This window comes from Anopheles arabiensis, chromosome 3 (assembly GCF_016920715.1).
Source record: "Anopheles arabiensis isolate DONGOLA chromosome 3, AaraD3, whole genome shotgun sequence".
Classification (NCBI taxonomy): Eukaryota; Metazoa; Arthropoda; class Insecta; order Diptera; family Culicidae; genus Anopheles; species Anopheles arabiensis.
Genome location: NC_053518.1, coordinates 92,385,979 through 92,407,664, shown reverse-complemented (window position 1 = coordinate 92,407,664; position 21,686 = coordinate 92,385,979). Strand labels below are relative to the sequence as shown.

The 21,686-nt window shown below is 46.9% G+C and overlaps 7 protein-coding genes across 18 annotated transcripts in view; 5 read left to right on the top strand and 2 right to left on the bottom strand.

Moving 5' to 3' along the window:
* Window positions 1-59: 59 nt before the first annotated feature.
* Window positions 60-1,030, top strand: LOC120900561 (histone H2A). Its single transcript, XM_040307700.1, has one exon. The coding sequence runs from the start codon at window positions 200-202 to the stop codon at window positions 572-574; it is 375 nt and encodes a 124-aa protein (XP_040163634.1). The 5' UTR covers window positions 60-199; the 3' UTR covers window positions 575-1,030.
* An 820-nt stretch (window positions 1,031-1,850) lies between these two features.
* Window positions 1,851-4,720, top strand: LOC120901250 (histone H3-like centromeric protein CSE4). The gene is made up of 2 exons (XM_040308951.1): window positions 1,851-2,336; window positions 4,205-4,720. The coding sequence occupies exons 1-2, from the start codon at window positions 1,928-1,930 to the stop codon at window positions 4,654-4,656; spliced, it is 861 nt and encodes a 286-aa protein (XP_040164885.1). The 5' UTR covers window positions 1,851-1,927; the 3' UTR covers window positions 4,657-4,720.
* A 182-nt stretch (window positions 4,721-4,902) lies between these two features.
* LOC120900562 (MIEF1 upstream open reading frame protein) lies at window positions 4,903-5,395 on the top strand. The gene is made up of 2 exons (XM_040307701.1): window positions 4,903-5,215; window positions 5,279-5,395. Exons 1-2 carry the CDS (start codon window positions 5,039-5,041, stop codon window positions 5,315-5,317), a joined length of 216 nt encoding a protein of 71 aa, XP_040163635.1. The 5' UTR covers window positions 4,903-5,038; the 3' UTR covers window positions 5,318-5,395.
* LOC120900557 (probable peptide chain release factor C12orf65 homolog, mitochondrial) lies at window positions 5,286-5,828 on the top strand. The gene has a single exon (XM_040307693.1). The coding sequence runs from the start codon at window positions 5,319-5,321 to the stop codon at window positions 5,778-5,780; it is 462 nt and encodes a 153-aa protein (XP_040163627.1). The 5' UTR covers window positions 5,286-5,318; the 3' UTR covers window positions 5,781-5,828.
* On the bottom strand, window positions 5,794-7,744 carry LOC120900552 (RING-type E3 ubiquitin-protein ligase PPIL2). The gene is made up of 3 exons (XM_040307688.1): window positions 7,530-7,744; window positions 6,368-7,468; window positions 5,794-6,300 (listed from the first exon to the last, which is right to left on the bottom strand). The coding sequence occupies exons 1-3, from the start codon at window positions 7,559-7,561 to the stop codon at window positions 5,841-5,843; spliced, it is 1,593 nt and encodes a 530-aa protein (XP_040163622.1). The 5' UTR covers window positions 7,562-7,744; the 3' UTR covers window positions 5,794-5,840.
* Window positions 7,745-7,862: 118 nt separating this feature from the next.
* LOC120900558 lies at window positions 7,863-8,880 on the bottom strand. The gene is made up of 2 exons (XM_040307694.1): window positions 8,441-8,880; window positions 7,863-8,367 (listed from the first exon to the last, which is right to left on the bottom strand). Exons 1-2 carry the CDS (start codon window positions 8,587-8,589, stop codon window positions 8,061-8,063), a joined length of 456 nt encoding a protein of 151 aa, XP_040163628.1. The 5' UTR covers window positions 8,590-8,880; the 3' UTR covers window positions 7,863-8,060.
* Window positions 8,881-9,398: 518 nt separating this feature from the next.
* The window catches only part of LOC120904766 (dnaJ homolog subfamily B member 6), a 66,586-nt gene continuing 54,298 nt past the window's right edge, over window positions 9,399-21,686 (top strand). For 5 of the 12 annotated variants that reach the window (XR_005739822.1, XR_005739820.1, XR_005739821.1 and 2 more), the window contains exons 1-2: window positions 14,623-14,811; window positions 17,424-17,593. The gene's annotated coding sequence lies outside the window, so the exon portion shown is untranslated. Of the gene's footprint in view, window positions 9,874-14,606; window positions 14,812-16,060; window positions 16,189-17,136; window positions 17,237-17,423; window positions 17,594-21,686 lie in introns of those variants that run through there. The other 7 variants (XM_040315089.1, XM_040315091.1, XM_040315099.1 and 4 more) reach the window with 7 other exon arrangements.

Genomic DNA, 21,686 nt, shown 5'->3' with positions numbered 1-21,686 from the left:
TCGACGCCACGCCTACTTTTTGCAGCGTAAAACCCGCCCTAGTATATAAGCGAAACGCAGGTTGGTTTGAAGCATCAGTTTCGAAGTATTTTCAGAACAATACAAACGTGGAATCTGCGTCTGGCTGTGCAGTGACATACACGGCTCTTTTTGCAAGTTCTCTTTGTGAAGCAACTTAACTAACCACCAACTTCTCATCATGTCTGGACGCGGAAAGGGAGGCAAAGTGAAGGGAAAGGCAAAGTCCCGCTCCAACCGGGCCGGGCTGCAGTTCCCGGTCGGCCGTATCCACCGACTGCTGCGCAAGGGCAACTACGCGGAGCGCGTCGGAGCGGGCGCGCCCGTCTATCTGGCCGCGGTCATGGAGTACCTGGCGGCGGAAGTGCTCGAGCTGGCGGGTAACGCGGCCCGCGACAACAAGAAGACGCGCATCATCCCGCGCCATCTGCAGCTGGCCATCCGCAACGACGAGGAGCTGAACAAGCTGCTGTCCGGGGTGACCATCGCCCAGGGCGGCGTGCTGCCCAACATCCAGGCCGTGCTGCTGCCCAAGAAGACGGAGAAGAAGGCTTAAGCTGGGGTGTGCGGACTCTGCGTGGGATATACATCTCTATGGACACGAACGCTTTGGAAAACAGGCCTACGACACCCGAAACCTCGCTACGACACAAAACGCCCTTATCAGGGCGACGAGATGCATTTCTCAAGAGCTACTTTCGTTTCATTGCGTTTGGGATGGGGTGGGAGAAGGGGGAGAGGTAGATGGTTGTACGCTTCTCTTTGCAACGGAGCAGGCAGTGCAATGGTAGGCGATGGCGCAGCTGATGCAGAAAAATGTCAAAATGCGCGCTGCCGTTTATACAGCCATGTTGTACGATTCACCGTCAGCGCTGCTCATGAACGAATTAATGCAACTTGTGGCCGTGTTTGAACAGACCGTTGAATGATACGGTGGGTAGGATGCATTTGCAGGGGATCCGTTCGATATCACAACCATATTCCGATGTCAATAAAAATCTATTTAAATACACATTCCAATGACTTACGACCTTTAACTCAGACCATATTCAGTTTGGGTAGAATTAAAGTTTTTTGCAATTCCACCTTTCTCACGATCACGACCGTCTGTTATTTTCATTAACAATAGGTTCCATTTACATGCAATTTGAGCGAAATAAGCGTCAAAACCACCAACACATCGTTCTCATTACAGCCGACGGCAAAGAACCCACCATGCAACACACATACTCATATGGCACGGGGGAATCGCTTTTAACACAACTGTACCCCGTTGTCTGCAAATGGCCTTGAACGCAAATTTCCTATTGGAATCGACAAGGGGATCGCCCCAAAAACAGCAATCCCATAATTTGCACTAGTATTGGTGAACGAGGGGGAACGAGCCTACTTGGATGAGCATTTTTACCCTCCAGCAAATGTTTTTAAAACATATTTTTACCCACCCCAAGAGGGGGTACCGAAATCCTTTCCCAATTACCTTCAACCCCACTTCTCCGTCGCATGCTCCTTGCAATGTGTGGTGTACCTTTCCCATCTTGACCCTCGATAATTTTGGCCTGCGTGACCAACTGCAGCGTGTGTGTTGGTGTGCCTAAAGGAAGGATAATTTCCATCGCACCAATACAAGAAGCGCGTAAAGACGAAAGGGGATTGTTTGTTTGATCTGAATAGCAAATCCTAGATACGAGAAAGGGACAGCAACAGGGAGAACGGGCCCGGCTGCCAGAAGAGCGTTTCCCACACTGCTCTCCCTTGGTGTTTAATTTTACCCTACCCCTTAAAGGAAGGGTCTCACTCCGTCCCGGTTTTCGGCTAAAACAGTCTATAAAATCCTGTCCCCGGAAAAGTACAGTTAACAGTTTTCTCCAGAGCGCCGCCCGACTCCGCATTCGCAGCATCAATCACCATGGCCCGTACGAAGCAGACCGCCCGTAAGTCGACCGGTGGAAAGGCTCCCCGCAAGCAGCTGGCCACGAAGGCCGCCCGCAAGAGTGCCCCGTCCACCGGTGGCGTCAAGAAGCCGCATCGTTACCGTCCGGGAACGGTGGCACTGCGTGAAATTCGTCGCTACCAAAAGTCCACGGAGCTGCTGATCCGCAAGCTGCCCTTCCAGCGCTTGGTGCGTGAAATTGCGCAGGACTTCAAGACCGATCTGCGCTTCCAGAGTGCCGCTGTGGCCGCGCTGCAGGAAGCCAGTGAGGCGTATCTGGTGGGATTGTTTGAGGACACCAATCTGTGCGCCATCCACGCCAAGCGCGTCACCATCATGCCCAAGGACATCCAGCTGGCCCGCCGTATCCGTGGCGAGCGTGCCTAAGCCTACTTAGGCGACGGTGTGACACCATAGCAATAAGCCTCTAGGATAGCAACAGCGCTACATGCTTCTTCTTCTACATGCATTGATGTGTACGTGACCACGGCGCACACACACACAGAGAGTGAGAGGAAATATTCAGAATGCATTCTTGACTTTGTGTAAAAACCCCATACAAAAAATGACAACTTTGTATCGTTTAACGTTTAATAAAAGAGTAATATAAACAAACCTAACCTGCATGCCTTTCTTGAATCAATGGAAATTTCCACAATGTTCCGGTGCGTACTTTCTCCCTCCCGTCGGTTGTCCCGAACTGCGCAAAAAGGACGCCACCGAGCCGTTTCCCTTTTGGCGCCTTTTTACCACCACCACCAAAGACAGCGGGCAATGTGTGCTCGATTGTTGATTGTTAACTGTACAGCCACCATCGGTCATGGTCTATTGCATGACACTGGTGGGAAGGGAGGGGATTCACCAGGAGTCCAACAGGATGAAACATGTTTGATGAGCAAATGGCGTTTTAAAAGTACGCGAGATGGACTTTGGTACCAATATATGACTTAAAAAGATCCCTACATTTGTTGTGTTTACTGTATTGAGGTGTGCTTGGCTAATGATATTAATTAAGAATAAATTCTGAGAATTAATATGATATGATAAAGCTGGATGATACAGAATATTGAGGCACATCTAAGCATGAATCTTCTGCCTTTTCATTGTTTCAAGCAAACCCTCTTAAATTTCATCTTTTCTAGCAACTTCCCGCTTTAGACAGCACTTCCCTCTTTATTTGGTAACATCATAGATCAACATCACATCAATTGCAAACGATGTAAGGTTTGATGCTGGCGTAAGCCATTACAAGCTCGGTTTATTTAAGCATACTCATTTCACCGGGATTCATTTTACGAGTCACACATAGGTGGTGTATATTGAAAATCGGAAACTATTACGAAATTCATTTCAGAGTCCGGCCGCTCGTCCTACTTTGCGATCCAGATATCAATTTTCTAAAACTATAAATCGCCATGAAAACTGTGCAATAGGCTTCTTTTCATTTATCCTTCTAAGCGGGAATGCGAAAATAAGAATCAATAATAAATTTAATTATAGAAAATAATGGGAATAAAATTATGAAAATAACATGTTAGGAAGAGCGTCCTTGTTGGACGCGTTTTGAATACCCAGCACTATACGAGTTCTACAAAACGCCATGAAGTGGAAATTTTCCTTTTTTTGTCTAGAAAGAGATAAGAGAGAGAACGCCGTGAATAGACAGAATTACTTGCAAATTATATGAGATTTATATTAGCCAACATTCACTCCTTCTATACTGCCTTTGCTTAAACTTCCTAATAATTTTCAAATATAACCTAAAATTAGATCTTACACGAACATTTGTTAGAGAAAATTGCTGTGTGAAAATTACTATGAAATTCTTGAAATGTGTTTCTTAACAATTAGCAGCAATATTCTCAATATTGTTTGAACATATATGTTAAAATCGTTAATTTTCTACAATTAAAAAAATGCATGCCCATAATGCGTTGTAGAACAAGCCCAAAATGTTCCAACTATTCATTTGTTACCCTAAAAGTGCATTACCGTAAATACATTTACGTCGGTTCATGCCGCATGCAGTTCTTTCTTTCTCCCATCATTCTACCCAAACAAACGATTCCAATTGGAAATGCGTGAGCAGATCAGAAACATGCACTCTCCCTTTCACACCAATGCTCAGGCATAGTGATCTCACTAACACACTCACACCGCATGCGGTTGTGTCTGTAGGTATAAAAGACGCGATTCCAAACTTTCATTCATTCGTCTAATATTTTTCTAACATTTCGCATAGCGTCTAACGTTTCTCGAGAACAACTTATCCAGCAACTCAGCCAGTGTCTACGATGGCCCGTACCAAGCAGACTGCCCGTAAGTCCACCGGAGGAAAGGCTCCCCGCAAGCAGCTGGCCACGAAGGCCGCTCGCAAGAGCGCTCCCTCGACCGGTGGAGTGAAGAAGCCGCATCGCTATCGTCCGGGAACGGTCGCTCTGCGTGAAATCCGACGCTACCAGAAGTCGACCGAGTTGCTGATCCGCAAGCTGCCGTTCCAGCGCTTGGTGCGTGAGATTGCGCAGGATTTCAAGACCGATCTGCGCTTCCAGAGTGCCGCTGTGGCCGCGCTGCAGGAAGCCAGTGAGGCGTACTTGGTTGGTCTTTTCGAAGACACCAATTTGTGCGCCATCCACGCCAAGCGCGTCACCATCATGCCCAAGGACATCCAGCTGGCTCGCCGTATCCGTGGAGAGCGTGCTTAAATTCACCATACCAGCATATCATACCACTGCAGCAGTTTGAACAAAAAAACGGTCCTTTTCAGGACCACCAAATCATTTTCCATAAGAACTCTTTCCGTTCGATTCGATTCCACCGCAAAAAAGTGACGCCTTCAAAACAGGAAGATTCATGTACGGTTCATGGGTTGGCGTCGGTTTTGGCTCTTCTTCTTTTTCTTCTTCTAACGTTCGTAACTGCCATTTTTTTCTGTTAATTACGAAATGACAGAAACGTCATTCTCCGAACAGCACACAAAACAACGCGCGTTTGAGAAAGGGGGTTCGGAAAGGGAAATCTACGTTTCACACAGTGTTTGCGGAAGGGACGCGTGTGTTTTGTGTAACACCACAATCCTAATATAAAATGAACGTAGTACCGGCCTCGACCAAGCGGCTGGTGCTTTCGTTATATCGCGATTTACTTCGGTACGGCGCCCAGCTGCAGCACACCGACCAGGACTACTTTCTCAACCGCATTAGGCGCGAATTTCGTCAGTCGGCGTCACTGACCGACCCGAAAGAGATTGAGTTCTGCTACAAGGTAACGCCGACGCCACTGTCCCGTTTTTGCACCGTGTCACCGTGAATTCGATTATACTTTCAGCGAGGACGCGCTCTACTCGATCGGGCCCGGGTGATATAACATGCTCGGCCTGCTGCGATGTGCCGCTCTTGAATCGACCGCACAGTGGAAGGCTCTTTCCGCATCCCCATGGCGACGATGCCTCTCGAAAGTCGTCGACCACAGCCGGGTACCGGTGCTGCGCGATGAAGATCTGGAGGAATCGTTCGTGCGGGGCAGTGGACCGGGTGGACAGGCAGTTGCCAAGACCAACAACAAGGTGGTACTGACGCACAAACCGACCGGAATCGTCGTGCAGTGCCACACAACCCGGTCGCTGTTTGAGAATCGTCGCGAAGCGCGCAAGATGCTGATCGGCAAGCTGGACCAACTGTACAATGGCGATCAGTCGGTGGAGGCGCAACTCCAGCGAATCGAAGCGAAGAAGCAGACGGAAACGGCGAGACGCAAGCAAAAGCTGCAGGCAAAGAAAAAGGCTTGGAAAGAGCGTGAATTTGGTGATGAGTCGGACAAGAGTAGCTAAACCATTTGGCGGGTAGTCTTTAATAAACGCTTAATGTTATATAATTTATTTGTTCTAAAATCACCACGAGCTAAAATTACCGAAACCATCACTACTTGCTACTTTACGTTTCTTCGCTTTCAATGCATCGTTGGTCGTGCCACTCGTGCCGGGAGTTTCCCCTGACGCCTGTGCCGGCAGCACTTTGGTCACGCTCGTATCCAGATACTTGCCCACACCGGACCGGAACACCTTTAGCGGTTGGGAGGACTTTTTGCCCGCCGTTTTGTCACGCTTAGCTTCCGCCTCCCGCTGTATGCGCTCCAGCTCTTCCGCCCGCTCCTTGGCAAGCTGTTCGTCCACCTCCTGGAACGGATCGACAAACACTTGCGCCCGCTGGATGAAGATGTTCTCGATGGGACGGTCTCGATTGTCCACTTCGACGCGTTCCATCTCGGTCAGCACTTCCAGCCCTCCGACCAGTTTGCCGAATATTGTATGCTTTCCGTCCAGATGTTTGCACGATCGATAGGTAATGAAGCTGAGAAACACATTGAAAAGGAAAGTGAAATCATGTTGCTACTTTTAACGGTTTTCCCTCTACTTACAATTGTGATCCGTTCGTGTTTGGTCCCGAGTTGGCCATCGACAGTATGCCCCTGCCAGCGTGCGATAGGTTTGGTTTGATTTCGTCCGCAAACTTTTTTCCCCAAGCGGACGTGCCTCCATTCCCGACCCCGGTAGGATCACCGCCCTGGATCATAAAGTTGCGGATCGACCGGTGAAACAGACACCCGTTGTAGTACCCGCTTTGGCAGTGCTTCAGGAAGTTTTCGCACGTCTTCGGCACCTGCTCACAGTACAGCTCGAGGTTTAGGGCACCAAAGTTGGTCAGCAGCCGCACGTAGCCCTTCTTCTTGACCCGCTCGTACCGCACGATGTCATCGTCGATTATTGCTGCCTCATGGTTCGACACCGGCACCATCGCAGTAGAGGTAAAGGAAGCCGCCACGGCCCCGGTTGAGTAGTGAGCTGCATTGAACTTGTCCGCAACCTGCCGCTCTTCCTGCTGCTCTTCCGGTGCTTTGTAGTCCTTTTCCAGCTGCGTCAGAATGTCCTTCGTTTCGGCGGAGATTGTTTTCAGCCGGCCCTGTGGATCCTTTCGCTCGGCCAGCTCTTCCTCCGTGAGGACGCGCAGGTTCTTCTTGATGTGGTGGAAGGTGGTTATGTTGAACTTGTCCAGATTGCCCGGATCCTGGATGGTGATCAGATCCTTGCGCAGAAACGGCGTATCGTCCACCAGATCCTTCCAGTTCTTGGCCTTAACGTTGAGCTGTTCGATCGCTTCCCAGGAGAACACGTTGCCCGTCTTTCCGTTCGCCACGATGTGAGAGTTTTTGGTGAACGGTTTAAACAGCGTCGGACAGTGGTACTGTCCCTCGTGGTTCTTGGTAAAGTTAAGCTTGATCAACGATTTGCCATCCAGCGGGCTGCCAGTAACGGGATTGACCTTGAACCGCTTCAAAAACTCTACAATCGCCGCCAGCTCAAACACGTTCCCGTCTTTGTCGCAGTACGGATGCTCGAACGGCACCATCGAGAGACAGCAGTGGTCGAACGGCAGTCGCTTAAACTTGATCTGCTCATTCTCCACCGAGTCTGGTTTGTGGCCGCCGTAAAACTCGGACCACTCGGTGTACGTCAGGTACCTACAAGAACAGCAACACGTTCAATACACGGAAAAGCATGTAAAAATGACATTCCACTTACATTTTATCCTTCTGATGCTGTTTTTTACCCATTTTGAAGCGTTTTTAGGGTGCAAGTTGCGACGAAATTGCGATTCCCCTTTGAGGATGCTTTGTTTACAATCCGCTGCTTCTGCTTTTACTTCGCGCTGTCTTCTTCTTCTTCTTTGTACATTTGACAGCTCGCGATTGCTCGTTTGGCTGCGTACTTTCTCGTGGGTTTTTGTTTTGTCCCTTTTCTTCGCCATCGCGCGATGACGGAAATAGGAAAACCAAAAATGCAAAAATAGCCCACCAACATGAATGCACTTTCATTCTCAATCCACGTAAAACTAATAACTCTCTCTCACCCTTGTAAGGTAATAGAAATAGCAACAATCTTGGTGTATTTTGCCGAATGTTTCAACTAAATCAAACCGCAGCGCACAATTGCTGCCACATTTTCCGATTGCAGCCTTCCTTCTCCTGCCCGGCAATGGCAAAGGGTCTGCGATGTAAATGACTCAATAGTTGTTGGGGGCGCGGTGAAATTAAACGAAACCCTTCCCGTGGCTTAGTTCTTCTTCGCTACCGCTAGACTGTCGTTGTTGTCCATGTAGTCGTAGCCCAGCTTGGCCATCAGCAGACCGGACGACAGGCCGAGCACGGTGGCAAGGCCCTGGTTGCGCGGCACGGCCGACCGGATGACGGCCCACACCAGCACCGAGCCGAAGCTGAACAGCACCGAGCCACAAATGCTGTACGCCACCCGTTTGTTCGATGGCACCGCCTTCAGGTGCGGCCGGCTGTACATGAACAGCGTCGTGCCGAGGACGGTGTGGAGCAACAGGAAGTTGGTCACGTCACGCTTTGGTAGCAGTCTGTGGAAGAAAAACCGGAACGAGCGCGTTAAAAAGACCACACAAACCACAAGGGGGAGAAGATTTTGCTTACTTGATCGCAATCGAAGGGTTCATTACGTTGACGGACAGTGCCGCATAGCTGAGCATGCCCTTCAGCGGAAAGTAGTAGTAGAGGATGTTTTCCTTCGTCAGTGGCCGCAGGCGCAGCGTGTTCACGATCGGCAGGTTGGCTTCCGGCATCCTGGTAGGTGCGCTTTGCGGGCGGGGAGATGCGATGCAAGTGAAATACCGTGCGGCCTTTAAACTGCAGCGACGATGCACACCGACGAAAAACACGGGCCCTTTGTGGGTTGTGTAATAATTCTTCTGGCAGCGACGAAGGTAAACAAATTATCAGCGGCTTGACGTACTCCGCAATGTCAGCTGTAGCTGAGGGCAGAGAAATAAATTAAACGTTTTGATGGAAAGGGCGATTTTTTTAGATTTTTGTTCGTGCGGAATGTATGCAAAAGTGTTGCAAAGACTTCAACCGCAAGTTTGTGTGGAAAAATTGTGAAAACTACTGGAATGCCGGTCTTTACGAGGGGTAGGAATGTATATTTATTTGTGATAGTTTTATCTTACTTTTTGTTACATTTTAAACAATCTTTATTCAAATTGATAGTTTTAAATAAGTTTAAAATATCTAAATATCTTAATTATTGTTGAAATCTATCAAAAACATCCGCGAATATAGCAAAAATATCCGTTGAAATCTTCAACCTGCACGTATAGACGTATACAGTGCGTGACAAAAAACAAATGCGGTGACAAATTGAATTTTGTTCGATCAAAAGATGAAAAATAAAAGCTTTTGGAACTGATAGCCCAATTTATAGTTCATTTTATTATGATTCCAATTTTTTCTCTCTCAAATAGCTCAATAAATCATAAATACAAAGCAAAAAACGAACTAAAACCTCTGCATAAGTTTAAATTTTGACCGTTGTTCAACCGTCGCTTCTGGTGTGCGAACTAGCCGGCATAAACAAAAGGACTTGGAAATGCGCTGAAAAGACCCGCTCAAAGTAGACATCGAAAAAGGATCGACCTTTCTGCATTTCCAGCTGGTGTATCCTTTGCTGCATTCACGTGAGTCGCTCGACCGGAACAAGATTGTTCCTGATCGTTCTGGAAAGTACGGTTGGCAAGGGGTTTGGCTGTGCGCGAACTCTCCTAGCCCGTAGCTATCAATCTACCGCGTGAAGAACAGAAAAAGAACAAGAGCGATAAGAAAGCAAAGGTGCTCTGGTGAAGCAAGCAGGGGCAAACCCGACCAAACAAACGGAGCGTGTCGAGCGCTAATGTTCGTGCGAGTTGTCGAAAACGCGGATCTTGTGCAGTTCTGAACTGGTGAAGCAAATCAATAGCGCTTGTGTGTGTTGTGTTGTACGGTTGCTAACAAATTCGGCGCGAGTGAAGAATTTGTGGTGGAACCAGGTGTGCAGTAAGGAAGAGTAAGGCTCAGCGACAGCTTTTCTAGAGGTAAGCGAATTATCCTTTCCATCCACTTTGTGTCTTAATGTGTAATTATTATACAAAAACCTTTTTTCTTAAATATGTGTATCCTCGTTGTACATTAAATCATTACAAATTACAAATAATTTCTTGAATGTCCAATAATAACCATTTTTTCACGGAAGGAATCACTGAAATCCACAATATGCCTCTTCCCGTATGTTGCGTAGCGACGTGTACAAGTGTTGTTCCTTGCACATGTGTGAGTGTGCGGCAAGATGTTTGATCGAAGGAACCGGCCGTTGTCAAAATCGCTTCGAAAATTGGGCTCGGGAAGGTTCCGGCAAAATCTACGGTGGAAGCATATCCTGCTAAAAATATTGCAATTCGACACCACCGTATTGCAGCTTTAATTGGACTACAGGGAAATTGCATTGCGCAAATTCCTGCTGGTAGGGTAAGCTAGGTTGAACATGAAGAGACAAGGAAAAAAAAGTTTAATCCTGTTTGTAGCAATTTGATAACATTTCCGTGTATCAAATTTAAGCTTTAGGATTGATAGAAATTGTTCAAGCTTTGTGCGTGTAAATCCTCAGTTTGCTAAAACCTGTGCACCGGTACGTTGCAGGAGAAGAGACAAACTAAAAACAACGATAAACCACTTCACTTTCGCCTGTTGCGACAACATTAGCCTCGTTTTACAGCATTTGCTTTGCATGGCCACAGCATTTGTTTGGCTGGTTGCGCTCATTTTCCATCGAAAGGGAAGATAGCATAAAGTCTCGAAATTGTCGCAATGAAAGTGTCCTCCTAACCGTGTGTGCGATGCATGCATTTAAGTTTCTCTTTGTTTTGTGTACTCAATTTTGGAAGGTGGTACGGCTCAAAGGCCTACACGTGTCGGGAGGCAGATGATAATGAGGAATCAGCAAGATGAAGTTTCTCTTTTGCTTATGAGTATGATGATTTAGGCTAATCACATTAACGTGAACTTATTGCTATCATTTGGAACATACCTTCATGTTTTCCTTACAATGTTTAGGTTTTTTTCTAACTCTCTGTGTGGCTTCTTCCACACCCCATTTCAAGAAAGGCTCATTTCAGATGCTCAAATTGTCGGCTGGAAGAAGCTTGAAATCGATAACCCGTCTATGGGTGTGTGTGTGTGTTAAGGTGTATCACGATCTAAAATCCAAACATGTAGCCACTTCAAAAACCGGACAGGAAGCTTGACTGCACACTAACACTCCCTACTCCCACTGTTTCCTCACGCCGCTACGGATCATTAAAATACCAAACATGCGTACGATCCCGCCACATGATCATCATGATCATCATCATCATCATCTCCCCCACGAAGCACCACGAATCAAAGACAGAACACCGTGTAGCCGCGCGCGAGTTCATTACGAAGTTGGCCGGGCGGCGGAGGGGTTTTGGTCGTTAAAGTGCGAGTCAAAGAAATAGCTGCTTGATTTTGTTACCAATTATTGGACCTTTTTTTAAATCCGAGCCGTACTCTAGCTAGAGAGCGATCAGGGTTCGATGATAAAAAGAAATGTCAACCGATTTTCAAACTGGAATTTTTCGAACCAAACGAACAACAAACAAAACACACCCTCATTTAACCATGCGGTCGCGCATGAATGTATTCCGAAGGCGTACGCGCATTATGCTGCAGCTTCATGCACCGAACCGGCGGTCCCCCTAGCTGCCAGCCCTTCCCCCTCGATCCGTTAGAACTCCCCGTTTTGCATTGAAAAGGGCGCGTAATTTGATGTACACTCTCCCCACTCACTCCGTAGTACTAGGTGGCATTCAGAGACAAGTGCATTTTGAAATTTGTCACGATCAGCAGGTACACAAATAACCATTCCCGTCACGTACACCACCACCCCGGCGGTGTGCTATGGGGTACTTAGGAATTTTCTTTTATGCTTTGGCCGGGCTGTGTGCTTTGGCTTTTCGAGCCTCTGGGTTGCGTGGGTTGAGTTAATGATATTAATTGATTCTTCTTATCCTTGCAGTGCCATAAAAATCGGAGGTAAATGCGTTAGTTCGTGCAAGCGATAGGATGCGCCCGGCCTTGCAGCGCTTTATTTTTCCTATAATTTCCGGCTTTTATGGCTTCGGAGCTACCCTAAAAGTTTATGATGCACTGCAATTAATGTGAAACAACATCAAGGCTAAAAAAGTGCTCCAACACTTTTATAAGTTGTAGCAAGTTAGTTAAAAGTTTTAATTCCAAAAAGTTGCAACTGAAGTATGTTCAAACGCAAGGAACTCCCTTTGATATCCCACCAGTTTCTCTACCAGTGGCCCTTGGCAACCTATTAATTATCGGTTCGGATGACTAACAATTAATTTCGCAAGTTTGTGTTTTGGGATGAAGACGTTCACAGCACGAAGCTGCATCGCTTCCAGTGTTTCGCTTTTTTGTTGATCGTACGACAATGGTAAAACTTTTTACTTCTCCCAACCCCACCTTCGCCGAGAATGTGCGAAGACAGCACGATTTGTAAAAGAAGCCGGTTGTGTTCCTCTACTTGCCGTTTATCGCTTCGTCTATACCCCTCTACAATTAGCCGCATTAATGATTAGCTTTCATTTTTCACGTAAGCAAGGAAGGGCCCATTTTCACACTGTAAATAATTAGTTTAATTAGTAGCGAATCGTTTCGATCTAAAAAATGTAGTTGTTAGAGGGGTTCAGTTTTTGTTCTTTTTTGCTATCAACATCGAACATAGAAGAAAATAGATCAATCACCATTTTGGTATTCAAACATTCCACATAGCACCTTTGAGTTTGAAGATTCGTGACACAAAATTCGCAGTGATTTAGGCAATATCGACCAACATTTTGCACCTTCATTTAGCAGGAAGTCAGGAGAGAACACAAGATACGCCAGAAAGAAGAGCTTGTGCAATAAAAAAAAGAATGAGGTTAACGTTTTTTTGTTGCCAACTACGCAACACACTATGCCGAAAAATGGGAGGAAAAGAAAAGAATAGCTCTAATTAGTATGTAGCACCTAGTTCGATTCAGCCTCATCTTCCTCATCCGTAATTATCACCTTCGAACAGGAAACTTGGAGACAGAGAGGAAGGGAGTGAATGGATATATATTCATCTCTCGATTGTGTTAAATATTGCAATCGTAGGGTGAAAAGAACGATTCGCGTTTCACTTGTCGATGAAAGTCAATGAAACGTTTCCAAAAAAAACAGTACAAATTGTCCCCGAAATTGTGGGTGAAGTGTGTTTGTCGCGTTTCGCAAATCCCACAATCCCAGCGACGAAATATTAATCGGTCACGGCTCTGAACTTAATCTAAATCTTTTATCTAAAACACACACACACATTTCGTTTACTGCTGCGGGGCTATTATTTAATGCCCACAAATCGGTTAAGGGGTGGTGTGGTTCGTAAAGCTTTATTTCCAGCCAGGCCGCCTGGAATGACGTGAGCGTATTATTGTAGCCTTCTTCCTTCTTTTGGAGTGGTCCACGAATGGTCACGGGCCCCCGGACCACACACACACGCACGTTCGTTCTTTAGGTGATGCTGAGAGGATGGGGGTGGTTGTTGAATGAAAAATTGCCTGCGCGTCGCCTCCATTTGGGACGTCGCCCCACGAATGCCCTCGATCCAATTTAGATGATTAGCTTGCATTTGACCAATTCTTTTCTTTTTCTTCTTTTTGTAGAATCTTCTAATCGCGGGTGTGTGTGTATTGGAAAGTCAAACAAATAGTTAGTTACATTGGCATGTTTCCATCGATTGTGACCTTTGCTTGAGGGGTGGAAAATGTGACAAATGTTGGATAGAGTCCTTCGTGTAAGTCGATGCAGGCGGGAATGTCCCACGATTTGGAAGATATCGAATTGTTATTTGCATTTTCCAGAAGTCTGCCAATCTTAAATCCCAAGGATTGGTAAATCAGAACAATCTGCTTCTTTGGTGTTCCCCCGTAGAAACCTTCTAATTCTAATTTTTCATGTTACAGAACATCACCTAGCCGAGCTCACCGCAACTCCGGGCCAATATCGATGATTGTGCGGGCACGTTAGAACCCAACTGCCGACGCGTACCACGTACCGGACACATACACACACACGCACAGTGCGTGCTGGGGCAATATCATCACCCCTTTTGCACGGCCTGTATACACACTGCAAGCACAACAGACGGCCAACGTGGGGCTGCTGATGCGTGTCAACGAACGAACACACGTTAGTATGGCGCACACTGGGTTCTCGTTTCTTGGTGTAAGTGGCAGCAGCAGCTCCACCGCCTGCTGCACCCTTTCGCCCTTTTCACTTCCCTCAAGGCATATCGAAAACGAGAGCGAGAGAGAGTGGTGAGCCGTTGTTACATGACGAAGGCGCGTGAGAGATCGATCTGGCCGCTCGCTCTGTTGTTTTACCTGTGCTGGGCCCTACTTGATCGAGTTTTTGTTTTTGGTGGAGCATCACATCTCCTACACCCGGGGTATTAAAATGATCCACACTGGTTCCATCGCCCGTTCCCCCTTACAACCCTCCTGGGTTGTGAGTACGAGAGTGCGCTCGCGCGGTTCCTTTGTACGGCTTTTCGGATCTTTCCTCTAACCGTCGCGCTCTGTGTGTGCGAGGGCGAAAGTGTGCGTGTCACGCTCGCGCACACACGAGCTGGCCGCGCCGGGAGAGCCATGGCGTGCACTACCTTTTGTGTGTGTGGGGAAGGATCGTGTCCGCGATCTACGGCTGCTTGCTACGGCTACGGGGCACACGCTCTCGCGCTCTCAGTTGCAGCCAGACGTCTGAACCGCGCGGTACTACGGTCGTGTTCGACTGACGACGGTGTGTGAAGGGTTTTGTGTGTGTGTGTGTGTGTTCACGCCGATCGTTACGCCTCCGTTGAAGTTTTTGGGGGTCGTTACTGTGGGGATCAGCGTTGCGTTTTTGTGTGGTGCAACAGTGTGAGGGTAGGTTCCTGGTCCAGCTCTGAGTGACATATCCGTTTTTGGGAGAGACACCGTCAAGGCAATTCGGCAATCGAACTGTGTGTTATCGGTGAATATTTCGGACAGCTTAATCAGTTTAAGTATGGACTATTTCCATCCAAAACGGTCACGCATTCCAAGTCAAACTTCCAACCGATCAAGAATGGCTGTAAAATCTACATCCGTGTCGTCGCCCTTTCGCGCTTCCCTGTCAGCTGATTTTGACACTATTTAGAATAACGCAGGGGCAGCATCACGGGTGTGTTGTGTGTGTGTGTATGTTGTCCGGATGCGTGAGAGATTGTCGTGACTGTTGCCGCGTGCATGTGTGTGTGTGTGTGTGTGTGTGTGTGTGTGCGTGTGCAAGTGATAATAAGACACACAGCCGAGAACGGCCGTACATTCTAATCTTGGTTCTTTACTTGTGCACTGTACTGTGGAGGTTGTATCGCTTTTGCGTTCTTCATTCGTTTTTCTACTAAAATTGCATCATTTGATGTGAACAAAATATCAAATCAGACTTTCCCTGATGATGACATTTCCATGAAGAGAAGAGGTCCCCGTGTTGGACGCGTTAACAGCTTTAATGCTTTATTCTGCGCTGTGTGCGATGGGAGCAACATCCTCCTGCCGGCAGGAAACGGAAGCAGTGCTTTACCAGTGTCATTTACCGTGGACTAAAAAGAAGAAAAGCAAAGAGCAAAAATGCCCCTCGATAGCTCTCGTTGCCACTGGAGCGACGGTGTAAAATGCGGCGCATGCGTTTTAAAAAGCGGAAAAGAGACTGTTTTGCAACGCTCTTGGTGGTGGCACCCACCATACACATGGGAGGGCTTGTTAAAATGCTCAATCCCTGAAGTTTCCTGCTGGCTGGAAACCGTTTGTTTCTTGGTGTGAGGTTCGCATTTGTTTTGTTCGTTCATTCCTCCGGAAATCCTGATCCGGAAGTGAAGAAGATCCTGTTGTAGCATTTTGTGCAAACAGGGATCATTTTGGATTAGCAGCTGTTGGGTGTGTGTGTTGGCAAGAAACAGCGTGGGTTGTTCTCGGGCGCGTCCTCACTCCGGAGAAAACACACCGAAACTCCGAGCGAGAGAGAGAGAGGCCCGGGAGCATAAACACACAGAGCGCAGGGCCACCCTCTCGGAGGACACTCCGGTTCTGGTGGGCAACCTTTTGCGTGAAACTCCGCGCGCGCGTCTTTTCGCAACGGCCGCTGCTGCTGCTGCTGCTCAGTTTGCTGCAAACTTCCTGCCACTGTGAACGCGTGTCGGCTTGCTGTGTCGCCGGGTGTGTCGGTGTTTGACTGCTTTTGCCAATCGACGGCACGGTGTGTACGGGCCAGCCCAGCGAGCGTAGGTGTGTGTGTGTGTTGCTGGAGTTCTTCCGCGGCACTTGAGGGAGTGTTTTTGTAGGTTGATTGTGTGGTGGGAGCGCGGACCTGATCGGTTTGTTTTATCGACATTCGCTAGGAAACGATTTGAGCGATTAGATAAGGTGACGATGATGCTATCTTCGGGAAAGAGTACTGTGTGTGTGTGTGATTTTCCTTGCATTCTGTTTCTGTTGCTTTTGCTCTGTGCGTTGGTTTGTTTTTGCTCGCTCGTAAACGCTCCTTCGCTCGCTCTCTGCAGGAAAGGTTGTCGCTTTCGTCCTTGTAGTAGGGCGTGTTGCGATGTTGCAAGTGCAGCAACCTCCGTCCCGCAACAAAAAACCCCCCCAGTGCTGAATTGGGAATGTTTCCTATGTTTTTAATTCCTAAATTGCGTCACTTTCCGACAGCTCTCTTGCGTGACCGAACGCTATCAAAAGGCTGGAAAATAATTGCACATGCACGCTGGCCAGTTGTTACTGGTGGTTTGGCTACTGTCTTTTTAAAAAACCAACTCCATCACACACCCAACCACCCACCGTTGTGGGGCCGTCGCGGCCGGCTTCCCGTTCCAGGAAGTGTGCATGTCCTTTGCCCAGTACACATGTTCGCTCACTCTTTCTCGCCCATGGGTGAGGTCAACAGCTACAGAGTGGTGCCCCGTTTCCGTGGTTCTGTTCGCCCGAGAGAGTTAAACGGCGAGAGTCAGGAGCGTTAGGAATGAGCATTAGAGCGGCAAGAGACACACGACGCGAGCGTATTTGGGGAAATGGAAATAATAGCGCAAATAACTCATCCTCAGAAGGCTTCCGGCTTCCCTGTGCGGTGTGCGAAGGATACAGACCCGCCGCGCTGTGTGCTAGTAGTACCTTTTTTCCGAAGCGAACAGGAAAATTCCTGCCCGGAAAAGTGACGCCCAGAAGGTGTTTGCGTGTGTGTGTGTTGTGAAGAGAAAAAAATCCCTCGCTGTTCGTGGTGATAGGAAATTTTAATCATTTTTGCTGAAAGTGGTTGGACGAACGGGTTTTTGAATGTGTGAGTGAATGGCCCTTGATTTTGCCACGTTCATATTTGCAATCAGTGCTAATCCTGAAACAATGTTAAAAGCCATTCGAAAAAGAGTATAAAAAACGAAGAAAAAAGTGACAGAAAAATGATTTTTAATTATAAATTTCACAGCAACATTGCTAATAGTGCGTTCTTTTCTGATTTTATATTACAGTGCGATCCGTTTCAGGTGAAAAATTAAAGGAAAGGTGCCGACAAAAGTGTTCTGATCTGTGTTTGATGGTGTGTTAGGGTTGAAAACACAACAAAATCGGTGTAATTCGAGTTTGAAGGAGATTTTTCAACATCCGGAGGAGTTCTTGCCGATTATCGCCATCAAAACAAGTAAGTAAAATTTAGTAGAAAATGTGACAAGAGAGGCTGGAGGAGGATTTTTGGTCGTCTTTTTTGTTTGTAAACCTTCATCGGTTGAAAAGAAACATCGCCTCAAAACGGCTGGGCATACATCAAACGCCCAAACGTACGTGAATGTTCGAAACTTCATCTCAACCCCAAAACACGCTATGCTTTTCTAGGGAGAGCGGGTAAAGACGTAAACCTTTAATGGTTTCATTCTTTGCCTTTGCCACATTGACGTACGTACTTTTTTGTTGCTGGTTTCGTTGTTGAAATTTCTGTTTTGCTGACAGCAGCCAAGACGACAGCCTCAGCATTTTCGCCCCCTTTTGGTGCGGCCGCAGACTCCCCCTCCCTCCAGACACTCCAGCAGTGTGTAATATGCTGCGTAGTATGCTGCGTTTGTATTATGGCATTGCGCGAGGGTGAGGGGGTGGTTTTGCGTTTCATGAGGAATTGCCGTTTATGCAGTCAGGACCGACCTACCCCCGAGCTTTGCTATGCGTTGCAGTGGGTGGCTGGAGAATGGAGCTTGAGTGTCTGTAAAGTTTTAATATGCAACGGAAGGGAATGCAGTACAAAAATAATCAAAGTCGATTAAAAAATAAAGGAATACCGCTGCAGCAGTCTCTTATTAAACATCTTTGAAAACAAAGTAAATGACACCCTTTGTTTGAATCCGATTTTGAAAGCCTATTAATTGCGATGGCGGTCAGAAATGGCAATAAATTGTTATGTTTAGCGTGAATTCTCCCCCACCAAATAAATTATTCATAAAGTACGGGCACAACCACCAGCACCACCAATGTGGAATCAATTTCGTATGTCATGTACAATGTGTCGTACAGAACTCGCCGTTTCCCATCCACATTGCTCTAGCGCAAATGCCCCCCAAAAATAGTATTTTATCGATCGTTTCAGCGTTTGTACACGCCGAGGCTTGTTGGCAATGTGTAGCGGGCTACATTTTGCATATCCATCACTGGGCTGGGCTCTCTCCACATGCAACCTGGGCTGCTTCCCTTTCCCATCCTACACAATCCGGCGACATTGGGACCGGGCGTGAAGTTCAAATGGTGGAGTGCTTTTTAGGTTCGTTTTATTCGTATTTCTTTTCGAGGTCCCCTCAATGTTGTGACTCTTTGGAAGCAACATTGGTAAATGGTTGGTACTGAAACCAGTACGATCGATTTGCTCTGATGCATGCAATGACAATAGCAGACAAGCATTAGTTATGAAGAAGCTGCGATGATGGCGAGATTCCGTCACCCTCACGCGGGAAGTGTTATTCTGTGCATGCAAAAACTATAATACAGTAGGAACTACTAATGCCCATTATTCATTTCGGGTGTGTTTCCTAATTCTGCTACGAGCTCGAGGTGCTCGTACAGATGAACTGAATCGATTGAAATTCTCCCGACCCGATGGAATGCCAAAAAAGCAAAAAAATCGACATTAAATCGCGTGAGACGACCAACCTGAAATGGCAAACCCCAGGACCCAAGAAACCAGTTGCGCAGACAGCACGCAAACTGTGGTGGCTGGCTGGCTGACATGGTGGTGGTGCACAGCAAAGTAATTTGACACTGATACGGTGCTAATATAAATGAGTGTTTTACGGGAATGGGGGGTTTTACGGCGGTCTAAACGGTGTCGTTAAATCTTGTTGCAAGAAGCGATGGATCATCTGCATTTTTGCTCGTTTGGCTCTAGTCGGTTTCTCCGTCATCGTCGTCTTCGCTTTGGGACGGGGTGAAGATATGTATGTGATGAAGTTTGTATTACAAGTGTATCATGAATGTCATCAGATAGTTGAAATGTTTCAGGGTTGTTTTTGCGTCAGAAGTAGGATCAATACCTGGAAGGAAGCGATTATTGTGTTCCCTTCAAATCAAGATATCATTGCTCGATTAGCGTGTTTCGGGTTCAGCATGAATTTAGTATTTTTTGTTCAATGTTGCAAAGGTTATTTTCGCCTTCTGGGAAGATATCGTTCAATGGTGAAAGTTTCATTTCAAGTTACAAGTCCTTCTGTGAAGATTGTGTTCATCTATATAGTCGAAAATAGCTTCAACTTCAACGCTTCCTTTATCTCATTTTTATCCTTCATTCACCAGGACGGCTTTAGCTGCCGTCATCAATTATATTCCGTGTCCAGAATGTTAAGTGTACTACGGTCGGTCTACACTGTCATGTTCCCAACAGCTGTCCGAGACTACGGTATGAAAACTAAGCATCTTTAATGCCGACAGCAGAATCAACAACCGGAATGTGCTCAAGAGTGCCAGCCAACAGATCTCTCTTGTTACCAGATACGGGTGGACGAAGACGTCGCCCGAGAATCCGGCAACTTTTTTGCCATTCCATTTTTCGTATTCTTTTTTAGGCTTTGTTTTTTTTCTTTTAGGGAGATATAATAGGACGTGCTCGCTTGTGTTTTGTGGTACAAAAAAGCTCGATATTTTTCATCATTAATCGAGATGTTTGATAGAACTTGCATCACTGGCTTTTGAGAGTTTCGCTCCGCGTAGGCCTCAACAAACCTACGACCTTATGGTGGATGTGTCCTCGGGTAGCATCAACCCACCCGATGCGATCAGCAGCCGTGTGTCCTGCTGGTGGCTAGAATCCGTGGATCAACGAGTTTGCCAGCGGGGCAGGTCCGAGTCTCTAAAAAGGTATAAACGATTGTTATGTAAAAAGAGAACCTAGCGAGACCGGTCTTAGATAGGGTGTAGAGTAGTGGGGAAGCAGTCGCTCTGGGTCATTGTGGAATCCTCCTACTCTACTGCCCTGGTGTGCGTGTGTACTCGCCCCAACACTCTTGGAGAACTGTTTGAGCAAGTTTAAAGAGATCTACGCTTAGACTGGTTTTGCAAGCAATTAGCTTCTCAGCAAACTACAAACACTTTGGGATTGTCTTTCCCTATTTCCAATTAGCTACCTATTTCGATTCGTTGCTGCTACCATCCGGATCCCCATCCCGAAGTTCGTTGACGGAACCAACCATTTTTTTGAGTTAGCTTTCTTTGTTTCGCAATTCCCAAACTCCGAGATGGGATCATCTTCCCGTCTGAGATGCGATCCAAGGAATGGGAATTTCCGAGAAAAGAAGGAGACTAGCTTCCTCAATCAATTCCGGACAAATTCAATCAATTTTCATCCGCTGAAATTACCGGCAATTGTAGGAAAAAGGGCACAAGCCGCGTGTGGCGCGGGAGTGTGCGCCGGACTCGGAGATAGATGCCTCCAACTTCTCCACACTATAATCGCTTCACCGGCCGTTCTTCAGAACCGAAGTGAAAGGACCGTTAACGGACGACTGGGCGTCCCGCTTGAAATGGCAAATGTATTTCGGATGACCTCAGCACGCTTTTGTAGCTGCTGCCTGCCCTCTGTGTGTGTGTGTGTGTGTGTACGGCGCCTTCTCCTAGCGTTCGCGTGCAAATTTGCTTGCTTGCCTGTCGCCTGTGTCCAGCATTAGCAAATCGCAAAATTGCCACACGCGGCTAATGAAGCGTAAAATGATTGTGACGTCCGGGGTGGTTGGGTTTTACGTTCGTGTTCTGTTGGGTGTGTGTGTGTGGTGTTCGGTTGATTGATTTCGATTGAAATGCCATTTTCAAATTCCAGCCACTTTCCATTTCCCAGCCCATTTCGGAGATAGTGAGGTGTCTTACGGGCATTGTTTGTTGCTTGGAAGTATGCAATTATCTGAAGAGAATACAGCATTCTGGTGGAGTTATTCGTTTGTGTGATTGATGGAGGTGGGCAATGACTTTGAAGTGCCAGGAATGCCAATTTATGCCTTCTAATTGCCAGAAGATATCTTATGGACTTTTGAGCTTTTAAATCTGCTATAAGAAACTCAATAGATACGATCAATAGGATTATGTCTAGTTGCTAATGGACGTCAGTTTGGTGCTCTGAAGAAACTTGGACAAGTTTTCATGTAACAACTCGCTCGTCAATGTTGCAGCTGGGAGCACAAATTTGAATAGATCGCCGAACGACGGCAAAACATGAAAACTTAGAAGTTGTTCACTTTGGCGTTCGATCCATCCTACCAGCTCGCGCAAAG

Coding starts and splice junctions, on each gene's coding strand:
- LOC120900557 (XM_040307693.1), top strand. CDS start 5,319: ATGCTCGGCCTGCTGCGATGTGCCGCTCTTGAATCGACCGCACAGTGG.
- LOC120901250 (XM_040308951.1), top strand. CDS start 1,928: ATGGCCCGTACGAAGCAGACCGCCCGTAAGTCGACCGGTGGAAAGGCT. Junction 2,337..4,204: donor TATCCGTGGCGAGCGTGCCT/AAGCCTACTTAG, acceptor GCGTCTAACGTT/TCTCGAGAACAACTTATCCA.
- LOC120900552 (XM_040307688.1), bottom strand. CDS start 7,561: ATGGGTAAAAAACAGCATCAGAAGGATAAAAT. Junction 7,469..7,529: donor CAGCATCAGAAGGATAAAAT/GTAAGTGGAATG, acceptor CTGTTCTTGTAG/GTACCTGACGTACACCGAGT. Junction 6,301..6,367: donor AACACGAACGGATCACAATT/GTAAGTAGAGGG, acceptor TGTGTTTCTCAG/CTTCATTACCTATCGATCGT.
- LOC120900558 (XM_040307694.1), bottom strand. CDS start 8,589: ATGCCGGAAGCCAACCTGCCGATCGTGAACACGCTGCGCCTGCGGCCA. Junction 8,368..8,440: donor AACCCTTCGATTGCGATCAA/GTAAGCAAAATC, acceptor TTTCTTCCACAG/ACTGCTACCAAAGCGTGACG.
- LOC120900562 (XM_040307701.1), top strand. CDS start 5,039: ATGAACGTAGTACCGGCCTCGACCAAGCGGCTGGTGCTTTCGTTATAT. Junction 5,216..5,278: donor AGATTGAGTTCTGCTACAAG/GTAACGCCGACG, acceptor TTATACTTTCAG/CGAGGACGCGCTCTACTCGA.
- LOC120900561 (XM_040307700.1), top strand. CDS start 200: ATGTCTGGACGCGGAAAGGGAGGCAAAGTGAAGGGAAAGGCAAAGTCC.